The 12,071-nt window shown below is 39.7% G+C and overlaps 1 protein-coding gene and 1 pseudogene across 1 annotated transcript; both read left to right on the top strand.

Moving 5' to 3' along the window:
- Positions 1-595: 595 nt before the first annotated feature.
- Positions 596-3,810, top strand: LOC143548409 (beta-fructofuranosidase, insoluble isoenzyme CWINV3-like). Its single transcript, XM_077039588.1, has 7 exons — positions 596-763; positions 886-894; positions 1,712-2,580; positions 2,697-2,855; positions 2,954-3,192; positions 3,406-3,496; positions 3,584-3,810. Exons 1-7 carry the CDS (start codon positions 625-627, stop codon positions 3,791-3,793), a joined length of 1,716 nt encoding a protein of 571 aa, XP_076895703.1. The 5' UTR covers positions 596-624; the 3' UTR covers positions 3,794-3,810.
- Positions 3,811-9,596: 5,786 nt separating this feature from the next.
- LOC143548428 (beta-fructofuranosidase, insoluble isoenzyme CWINV3-like) lies at positions 9,597-11,761 on the top strand (annotated as a pseudogene).
- Positions 11,762-12,071: the final 310 nt, after the last annotated feature.

The raw sequence follows: 12,071 nt of genomic DNA, 5'->3' as shown, positions 1-12,071 counted from the left end.
CCGTATATCCTACTAAAAACATAAAATCAAAGGTTTTTCTCCTTTTTATCAATATAAAAGTATGATAATATTAACAAGTTAAAAGTGAGTACACCAATTTTTTTATAGGAATATGACAAGTCATATGCACACATATGTTGGTAAAAATAAAGTAAGGCATGGGATCTTTATAAACCACCCTGGATCTTTACGCACCATTTTTCGTTTATATGGCTCGTTAAGGCCTGTACGAATCGTATAAGCCCTAAGTTGTGTCAATTTGTATAAAGTTTATACGAGTTGTTGAAGACTTATACGGTTCGTACATGATTATACAGGCCGTATATGTTGCAAAAACTATTTTTTATGTCCCATCTGTATACTTATTAACCTATTGGACCCGTATAAGTATTGGGGGTCGTAACAGAGGTAATGTCTATTCATGGTTTCACATATGTCAAGAATATATTAAACTTAAGCATATAGCTATATTTACAAGTGTACAAAAACAGACATTTGTCATAATTATATGAATGACTTGGGTGGACAGACAGACCTAAACATAGGATTGATTTAACTTCATTCTGTTCTAATCTAATCATCTCATCTTAATCTTAATCTTGCAACACCCAGCCAGCCAGCTTGATGAGTACAACTGCCATTTCCTTTATAATAATAATATTTCTGGTTCACCATGTCCGATCGGAATCAGTTCTTGCTTCCTCACCGGAGCAGCCTCACCGGACGGCCTTTCACTTTCAGCCTCCCAAAAACTGGATGAACGGTATTTCACTTTATCATTTTCTTCCATGTTTTTACTTTATTTTTTCCTCCTATAAATTAAATATTGATCTGTAATGATAATCGATGAACATGGTGCATGACTGATGATCTGGATGGGTGCAGATCCTAATGGTATGTAATTCTCATCTCACCACCTGCTGTTGATTATTGTTTGTTTCCTACTGTCCTCTGTTTATTGGATAATAATTACTAAATTAATTAGGCTGTTAATCACTCTAGTTATTATTTTCTTTTTAACAAATTAAATGTTTCAGTTAGAAAAGGCAACAAAGAAGAATGATTGATTTTTGGAGTGGCAAATGGGAGGGTCAGGTCGGGCGGGCCCAGGTCTCCGGCTAGAGTAGATTAGGGTCGGTTCAAAACAATGTTATTTTGGTTTGGGCGGGACAGGTTCAGGTCGAAAGGGGTTGGGTTAGATACGGTTTGGGTCAAAACGGGTCGGTTTAAAAAATGGTTTGTTTAAAATCACTACCGCGTGACGTAGGTTACGGGCGTTTAAATGCCGGTTACGTGCGTTCAAGCGTCGGTTACGCGTGCAGCGTAGGTTATGCGTGCGTAAATGCCAGTTACGTTCATTTTGGTGCCTTTTACGTGTGCAGGGCTGGTTATGCGTAACGGGTCAGGACATGTGCGTCCGGTGCCACGTAACCCTGTCCCAGTATGCACTTAATATCGGCTACGTGTGTTTAATGTTGGTTATGTGCACTCGGGCAATGATTACGCGTCAATGACGTGTATCACCGGCCCAGGTTGTGCGCATACCGACACCGGTTACATATCAGTCCCATTTTAGGGGGTATTCTGTTTTGCTGCAACTGGTTCATGATTCATCTTGTCTTCCAAAACAGTTCATGATTTTGTTCTACAATGGAGCTTATTAAAACCAGATATAAATAAATAAACCTTTTTTTTATTAATTATTATCCAGGACCAATGTACTACAATGGAGTTTACCATCTGTTTTATCAAGAAAACCCATTCGGCCCGCTCTTTTCTAACCAAATGTACTGGGGGCATTCGGTATCACTAGACTTGATCAACTGGACCCCACTCGAGCTAGCCATCGCCCCAACCCAACCCTTCGACATCAACAGTTGCTGGTCCGGCTCCGCCACAATCCTCCCAGGAAACAAACCTGTTATATTATACACTGGAATTGACTCCGAATACTGCCAAGTCCAAAACCTCGTGGTCCCAAAAAACTTGTCAGATCCATATCTTCGAGAATGGGTCAAGTACACCGGCAATCCCATCATAAACCTCCCTGAAGGGATCCAACCTTACGACTTTCGTGACCCGACCACTGCATGGCTTGCAGAAGACGGAAAATGGAGGATAATAGTTGGAAGTCAGAAAGATAAGAAGGGAATCGCGCTTCTTTATCAATCTGAGGATTTTGTAAACTGGAGTAAACACGAATCACCACTTCATGAAGTTGTGGGCACCGGGATATGGGAATGCCCTGATTTCTTTCCGGTATCAGTTGATAGCACCAACGGAGTTGATACATCTGTAAAAGAAAATTATGCAGCGAACGCTAGAGTAAAGCATGTGTTGAAGGTGGGATTGTTTGATTATCATAAAGACTACTACTTGATTGGTAATTACAGTCCTGAGAAAGAAAACTATGTTCCTCAAAATGAATTAACGCTTGGCACCTTGAGATATGATTACGGGAAGTACTACGCTTCCAAATCTTTCTTTGATCCTGTGAAAAACAGAAGGATTTTGATGGCTTGGGTGAATGAATCTGATTCTGTAGAAGATGATATTGCTAAAGGATGGTCGGGACTTCAGGTGATCATCGATTAATCGTCACTTATTATAATTATTATTATTATTTATTTTTTATTAATTTTTTTGCTAATCATCCTTTTTCTTAATGAAATCATGAATCTGCTAATAACATGTAGGCATTTCCAAGGAGTATTTGGCTGGATCAAAACCAGAAGCAGCTCGTGCAATGGCCTATTGAAGAAATTGAAATGCTACATGAAAACGAAGCTAGTTTTCAAAATGAGAATCTGGAAGATGGATCATTACATGAGATTCTGGGCATTACTGCTTGGCAGGTAAACCATCAAGTCTTAAAGGCTCAACCTTGTTTCTTGTTCCCTTGGGATCATATATATATATATATATATTTTGTGTCGTGTTTGTTATTTTATAGGTTGACGTGACGATATCATTCAAACTAAGTAACTTAGAAGAGGCTGAAAAACTGAACCCAAGTGGGATTGACCCACAACTTATCTGCAGTAAAATGGACGCGTCAAAGAAAGGCAAATTTGGACCATTTGGATTGTTAGCTTTGGCTTCCCATGACTTGACCGAACAAACTGCAGTCTTTTTTCGGGTGTTCCAAAATAATGGACAATACGTTGTGCTAATGTGCAGTGATCAAAGCCGGTTAGTTTTCTTCAACTCATTAATCATTATAACCTTCAAGGGGGTGGCGTAAACTGCCTACACCCCTCGAAGTCTCACTGGCTTTGGTGGGTCCCAGATGTTTCCCTTATGGGTTCTCATGGTTACGAAAAATAGATTATTCTCATTAAATAATAAAATTGCCAACCAATTAACATGTCCACAAGTCATAACCCTACACATTTCATATTTCAGGTCTTCTAAAAGGAACGGGCTCGATAAAACCACATATGGAGCATTTGCCGACATAGATCCTCAACAAGACGAAATTTCACTCAGAACACTGGTGGGTAACGGGTAAACTTTTTGTAATTCATTCTCTCATTTTTCTGAACTTAAAGTCTAATGTAGTTTTATTTTGGATTGTACACAGATAGATCAGTCGATCATTGAGAGCTTCGGAGGAGGAGGAAAGACTTGCATCACTTCTAGAGTTTATCCGACACTTGCCATTGGAGATGATGCCCGTTTGTTTGCATTTAACAATGGAAAACAAAGTGTAGTGATCTCTGAGCTGAGAGCTTGGAGTGTGAAGAAAGCAAGGATTAACGTTGAAGAAACTATCGGGTATACTGATCAATAATTTGGAGAAGATGGCTCGCATTCTTATAATTTTGATAATATCATTCCTAGACGTTATAATTGTGAAAGCTTGTAGATTGTATCTCTATATATTACAATATGGTCTTACTTTCAAACACCCGTGCCGAATGTTACTCGTTGGATCCATGTTCTTTTAGTGTCTCTAAGTTTGGCAATGACTAATTAACTCAAACTATATATGTTCCAATGTTTGTTAATCGTGATTAATTGCACTACAATTGCTATCGATCGGGACCAAACATGAGCTGAATAAGAAGAAAATTGGTGACGAAGTGCATGAGAAGCGAATCGAGACATCCTAGACATTAATCAACGTCTATACATACCCGATTGTAAACAATGGGTTTGAGGGATCGCAACGAGATGAGTACAGGACAAGCATGGTACATCTAGTCTCATACCCTATTATAATTTTGTGTCTCATGTTTGGCCCAAGACTAACAGATGCCGATTAGTTAATTTGTTTAAAGTTATTTGTTGGGATTTCCACATACATTTCTTACTATTTTGTTCTATACAATTTAATTACCCAACAAATTAGAAAATATAAAAGAAAAAAATTTGATTTGTGTCCTTTTGAATTAGCTAAATTATGGAATGGGTCATTTTTGAAAATGACTCACTCTTTATCTTCTGTTGCATGTTTGGATCGGTTTTAGTCATTTATACTAACGAGCATCTAAAAATTCAGTTAAGTGTAATCATGTGGCATGCACATGAGGGTAAACTTGTTCATTTACATTTCAGGGACTATTACGTAATTAACTTAAACAAATGCCTATTTAACTTAAACAAATTAAATATATATTAAATTAAAACAAACAATAAACGATGTGGGCCCCACTATCGACTACTAGTCTACCATTACTTACCCATACCTTTTCCCACCTCCACCGCCCCTCATCTTCTCCACCTCTAAGCCTTCGTATCTAGTTTGCTGAGGGTTCGTGTGTTCTTATTTTACTTTCTCCCGCTCAATCATAATCTTTGATTCCTACCAGTAATAAAACATTTATGTTATTATCAATAGTCTATAGTTAGGATTATTTAAATTCAAATTTCTTTACTAAATTATAAATGGAACAAATGATTGTCTTTTGTACATTGATAAAAATAAAAATAAAAATAAAAAATAAATAAGTGGAACATGATTAAGTTTTATCTATCATAAAATCCGTGAAAACATGAATAAACAGTACCTATGTACTTTATTTTTCCCAACATATGCATATGGCTTGTCTACCTTTTCTAATAAATATAAATTTGGTGACTTCTTTCCCTATCTTTCACAAGGATATATAGCGGGCATTTAGAAGCTGAGGGTACGTTTAGCTTGGCCATTTATGTATTCTTCACAAAATTATAGTATCTTAGTCACCTTTTTGTTTATACACTAATTTTTTGTAGAGTACAAAAAGTTTTGCTCTGATGAGTTAAGAAATGCAGACTTGTTTTAATGAATTAGAAAGGTGGATCGATTTTGTATGACATAATATAATATATCATTCACAGCTAACGAATGTGAAATAAAGACGTCAACCATGTTATAGGTTACTTTTATGGCTTCCGAAGTAAATTATAGTTTGAAATGATAATAACATGCACTTATAATTTCCTTGTAAAGCATTTATGATTTATTGAAATATATATAACTAAAAAGAGATCACTATGAAAGTGTTTACTCACACATTTTTTTCGCTAAAAAAATGGGTTAATATTGTACAATTTTTTTTCTGGTTTATTAAAGTATTAGATGCATTAAGACGGTATTAGATGCATTACCGATCTACTTGTTTTCTCTCTATCGGGCTCCTGGCACGGTATTGGAACAATTGGATATGTTTCGAAGGGCCTTCCTTTGGGGTAGTGACGACACCAAAAGAAAGATACATTGGGTAAAGTGGGAGAGGGTAACAGCGAACATGGCGGCTGGGAATTGGCTCGTTACGGGATATCAATCTTGAACTTCTAGCAAAATGGTGGTGGAATTTCAAAATTTACCCTGAAAAATTATGGAGACGTGTAGTGGCCTTTATACACCATAACAAATGTTGAATTGTTAATAGTATATTTAGTTAGTAGTCCTTGCATGTAAACTAGTATTTACATGCAGATTCTTGCATGTAAACTAGGCACCTACCTATGTAATTATTATTTATCAAGAGCCCCCTCTCTACCATTATAAATAGAGTGGCTCTCTTCTTGTATATTCATCAAGTTATCACTAACATACCAGTCACTTTTACATGGTATCAGAGCTAAGGCTCTCGGTACAAACCTAATTTCCAGCTACAAACTCACAATACCAGACCTGTTCGAGTCTTGTTCCGGTGACCGTCTGAGCTCCGTTCTGCTGTTCAATAAATCTTTTTTCTGAAGACTTTTACAACTCACCACCACCACCATTATGCTCGCCGGCCTCCGAATAGGTGGTCCTGCAAAAACACTGTCAAACCGCTGCCTGACGCGCCACCACGCGCCGCCGTTTCTCCGCCGTCGGACTTCCACACGCCGGAGCGTGAGAGCACGTCCGACCACCGCCGGTTGCCGGATTTCTTCTGGAACTATCGGAAAGTCGTTCCGATTGATCTCCTGCGCTACAGCTACCTTCCGACAACCACCTGCCATCGTCTGCCACCGCCGGAATCGATTTCCGGCCACCATCTGTGTTAACTGTTGTTCATAAAACATCTGAGGTATTGTCAAGTTCACCATCACTTGTGTTTGTTCCTAGTTTCATCTTTTATAATGGAAGTCAAACACACGTAAACATTTACCAAAGAGTATTGTTTGATTCAACGGTTTCTTGCCTCGCAATTTCCTCATGCTCAAACCAACTCGGCACATTCGGGTAAGTTTTCATGCCTCAACTTTTCGTGGGTAATCGATTCTGGAGCCACACATCACATGACTGGGAATCGAGGTATTTTATCTAGCTTGCATCATGTTTCTCATGCACCGGTTCATCTTGCCGATGGATCTTCAAGCCCCGTACATGGCATAGGATCCATCAGTAACTCGAAAAACTTAAACATGTCTTCTATCCTTTTCGTTCCTACAAGCCTTTATTCCGTTAGTCAAATTACCAAACAAAACAATTGTTCTGTAACATTTTACCCAACTCACTGTGTCTTTCGAGAACTAGGAACAAACCGGATAATTGGTACCGGTTTTGAATCAGGAGGCCTCTACCGTATGTCACCACCCTACAACAAACTTATGTGATTCCGATGTTAGGGAGACTCACTGTCGGTTAGGTCATCATTCTGTAACAGTTCTAAGGCAAATGAGACCAGATATTTCTATTCCTAATGATTTTCATTGTGAGTCATGTCAACTTGGTAAACACACCAGACGTCCCTATCCCCCTAGAGAGTCTAATCGAGTCAGTTGTTGTTTTGAACTTTTGCATTCTGATGCATGGGGTCCTTGCCCTACTAAATCTACATTGGGTTTTGAATATTTTGTTACATTTATTTATGACTATTCTCGTGCTACTTGGGTTTAATTATTGAAATCTCGTAGTGAGGTGTTTTCCACCTTTCGTGAATTTCATGCTTATGTTCAAAACCAGTTTAACACATCAATTAAGACTCTACGATCTGATAATGCAAAAGAATATTTTTCCGCCGAATTCTCTTCGTACTTAAACACCCATGGCATTATTCATGAATCCTCGTGTGCGTATACATCCCAACAAAATGGTGTCTCTGAACGCAAGAATCGTCACCTATTGGATGTTGCTCGCACAATTATGTTCGAATCTCGTGTTCCACATCGCTTCCGGGGGACGCCGTTCTCACTGCCACATATCTGATAAACCGCATGCCCACACCCATTCCTCATGGTAAAACACCATTCTCTATCCTTTTTCCTGCAAGCACTCCATTTCCTCTAGCACCTAAAGTCTTTGGTTGTGTGGCCTATGTTCATGATCATCGTCCGAAGGCCACTAAACTTGACCCCCGAGCTATCCATTGTCTTTCTTGGTTACTCACGGGTTCAAAAGGGGTATCAGTGCTATAGCCAATCCCTTCACCGGTACTTTACTAGTGCCGATGTCACCTTTCATGAGTCATGTCCCTACTTTCTCGAGCCTTCCGCTCCTGCTTCTGACCCTTTCCCAGACCTTGATTTACCCACCTCCACCTTCATCCCCACCTTTCCCATGCCCAATGTACCAGATCCCCTGGTCTTCACTGCTTCTGATCCTGCTCCCACGGGTCCACCGACAGAACCTCCACCCTTACTTTTCACATATAGTCGTCAACATCGTAATCACTCGTCACAGCCTCCTGATTCCCATCCGGACCCTGATATGTCATCACCAGCCCGAACCCTCACCACCCACTCCTCATCCCACTCCTACCTCCACTACACCATATGATCCTCCAGGTGCTCCTTTTCCAGATATTCCTATCGCCTTTCACAAAGAACCTCAAAGTTGCACCCGTTACCCGATTCAGGATTATGATGCCTATTCTCACCTGTCCTCTGAATATCATGCCTACACCACTACCCTTGATTCCTACCCGATTCCCAGAAATGTGATGATAGCTCTTGCTCATCCAGGATGGAGGCAGGCTATGGAGGAGGAAATTGGGACTCTTAGATCCAATCATACATGGGATCTTGAAACGCTTCCAGTTAGGAAGCGTGTTGTTGGTTGTCGTTGGGTATTCACAGTCAAACTATACCCGGATGGCTCTTTACATCGCTTAAAGGCGCGGTTGGTCGCCAAAGGTTATTCTCAGGCATATGGCATTGATTATGATGAAACTTTCTCGCCGGTTGCTAAAATGCCATATGTCCGTATTTGCATTGCCCTTGCTGCCATTAATCATTGGCCACTCCACCAGCTTGATGTCAAGAACGCCTTCCTTAATCGTGTTCTTGAGGAGGAGGTATATATGGAGCAACCATCTGGGTTTATTGTTGAGGAGGAGGCCTCGAAAGTTTGCAGACTACGTTGTTCTCTCTATGGTCTTAAACAGTCTCCCAGGGCATGGTTTGGTCGATTCTCTAGTGTTATGGGACCATTTGGGATGACTCGTAGTCCATACGATCATTCTGTCTTCTTTAGACATCAAAAAGGGAAAAGAATTATTGTAGTTGTTTATGTGGATGACATCATAATCACAGGCGATGATGAGACCGGGATCACCGAACTCAAATAGTTTCTTCAGTCTCAGTTTCAGGTAAGCGAATTAGGTCGGTTGAGGTACTTCCTTGGCATAGAGGTATCTTGCTCTCCACAAAGAATACTTATCTCTCAATGAAAGTATGTCCTTGATATGTTGACTGAATGTGGCTTGGTAGGTTGCAAGCCAGTTGATACCCTAATGCTTCCTACAAAGCAGCTCCTCCCGAAAGAAGGGGATCTGATGAAGGATACTGAGCGATACAGACGATTGGTTGGTAAACTTAATTATTTAACTATCACACGACCGGATATTTCTTTTACTGTCAGTGTTCTGAGCCAATTCATGGCTGAACCATACACCAGTCACTGGGATGCTGCTCTTCGTGTCTTAAGATATCTCAAGGCCGCACCAGGCCTTGGCATCCTAGATTCTGATCAGGGTCATTGTCGAGCAGGAGCTTTCACGGAAGAAGGAGATGGTCGGATATCGGGTTTCTTAGACGCAGATTGGGTAGGTTATCCGATTTCACGACGTTCTACTACCGGGTATTGAGTGTTCGTCGGAGGAAATCTTGTATCATGGAAAGGTAAGAAACAACACACGGTATCTAGATCGAGTGCTGAATCGGAGTATAGAGCCATGGCAGATGTAACATTGGAAATGGCATGGATTCGTCGTCTTCTCATGGAACTCGGGGTTGTTTCTAAAGAGTTGATGCGGCTATACTGTGACAACCAATCAGCTATACATATAGCAAAGAATCAAGTCTTTCATGAAAGAACAAAGAATATTGAGGTAGATTGTCACCTCATCAGAGATCGGATAACTGGCACAAAAAAGGATCCTCCATCCATTCAGCCTATTCATGTTAAGACAGAATTCCAGCTTGCGGATATCCTTACCAAATCGCTCCGGAAAGCCCAGATTGAGTTCATTTGTCACAAGTTAGGCATGATAAACATCTATGCTTCAACTTGAGGAGTGTTAATAGTATATTTAGTTAGTAGTCATTGCATGTAAACTAGTGTTTACATGCACGTCCTTGCATGTAAACTAGGCACCTACCAATGTAATTATTATTTATCAAGAGCCCCCTCTCCACCATTATAAATAGAGTGGCTCTCTTCTTGTATATTCATCAAGTTATCAATAACATACCAGTCACTTTTACATGAATAAACCCAATTCCTTGCAAATCGATCATAAACAGGTGTTTAGAATAATATTGGAAAGATTGGTGAAATCTTTATAAACAAAAATTGCCCGTTATTTGAATGTATAAAAGGTGAGATTGGAAACGGAAATGAGATAATGTTTTGGCTGGATACGTATATTGGAAATATGCCACTCGATCTGCAATTCCCTACGCTCTTCAACCTCGAGAGGTTTAAAAGATATACAGTTAGGGAAAAAATCGTTTAACAGGTCTTCTATGAATGGTTGGGGATGGTCTTGGACTCGGGAACCATCTTCATACGCATAAGTAAACGAGCTGTGGGAATGTCTGAACTTAAACACCGGCCAGGTGTGATTATTGGAACAGGGAATGATAGATGGAGATGGTGTATCGAAACTCATGGTGTTTATCACTACGAAATCGGTAGTTACAATCCCAAGAAGGAGAAGTATGTTCCACATGATGAACTGATGCGTAACACTCTAAGGCTTGACTTCTTCGATCATGTCAAAAACAGAAGGATCTTGACAGCTTGGGTCAACGAGTCTGATTCTATAGAAGATGCCATTGCTAAAGGGTGGTCCGGCCAACTTCATGTAATCTTAGTTTACACTTTTTTTTTAATCTATTTTCCTAATCACATTTTTAATGAAATTTTAATTTTCTAATAACATGCAAGCATTTCCAAGGACTGTTTGGCTTGGTAAAAACCAGGAGCAACTCGTGCAATGGCCTATTGAAGAGGTTGCAACGTTACATGAGAAGGAAGTTAAGTGTTCAAAATGAATATCTGAAAGATGGATCACTACATGAGATATCTGGCATTACTGCTTCCCAGGTAAAAACCATTAACTTTTAATGGTCCAACTTCGTTTCAGCATATGTTGTACTCATATTTATTTTACAGGCCAATGTGATGATATTGTTCAAGCTTACTAATTTGCCAGAGGCTGAAAACCTGGGCCCGACTGGGATTGACCCGCATCATATTTGCAGTGGATGCATCGAAGAACAGGAAATTCGGGCCGTTTGTACTGCTCGTTTTGGCGTCCCGTGACCAGACTGAACGAATTGCTGTATTTTTTGGGTTTTCCAGAATAATAGGCGACACATCGTGATTATGTGCAGCGACCAGAGCCAGTCAGTTTTCTTAAGTCCCACTAGTTTTGGTGGGTCCTAGAGTTTTTCTGAACATAATCTTATGGCTATGATAAAAGATTAGCTCCACTATTTGATGTAAATGCTAATCAGTTAACGTGTCAAGTGTCTAACATATTTCAAGTCCTCTACAAGGAACGAGATAGATAAAACGACATATGGTGCACTTGTAGATATAGATCCTGTAAAAGATGAAATTTCACTTGGAACATTCGTCGTTAACGGGTAAACTTTTTCCTAACTTTTATTTAAGTGCTAATGTACTTCTGTTTGGATATATACAGATCGAGCAATCAGTGATCGAAAGCTTTGGAGGAGGAAAGGCCCGCGTCACCGCTCGTGTTTACCCGACACTAGCCATCGCAGAAGAAGCCCGGTTGTTAGCGTTTAATAATGGGACAGAGAGTGTGGTGATCTCTGAGCTCAGAGACTGGAGTGTGAAAAAGGCCAGGATCAACATTTAATAAAGTATTTAGTGTACAGGTAAATCATATTTAAACCAATTGACTTGCTTAATACGTGATTTGATTACTTAATCCTGTGTTGATTGTAAGGAGGAGGATGAGTTAAGGGATTTGGTTCTCTGTAACATTTGTTCGATGTACCCTTTGTTGCATACAATGATTAGATTCCAGTTTCATACAGAAAACTTTAATTGAAACTGGAACCTAATCATTGTATGCAACTCGGGGTACACCAAACAAATAATCATCCTCCTTAAAAATCCGCACAGGATTACGTAATCAAATCACGTATTAAGCAAGTCAACTGGTTTAAAT

Source organism: Bidens hawaiensis, unplaced genomic scaffold (genome assembly GCF_021521415.1).
Source record: "Bidens hawaiensis isolate Kalapana, Puna unplaced genomic scaffold, B.hawaiensis_p1.1 tig00015117_1, whole genome shotgun sequence".
NCBI lineage: Eukaryota > Viridiplantae > Streptophyta > Magnoliopsida > Asterales > Asteraceae > Bidens > Bidens hawaiensis.
The sequence above is the reverse complement of the archived record's forward strand: the minus strand, read 5'-3'. Positions and strand labels throughout refer to the sequence as shown.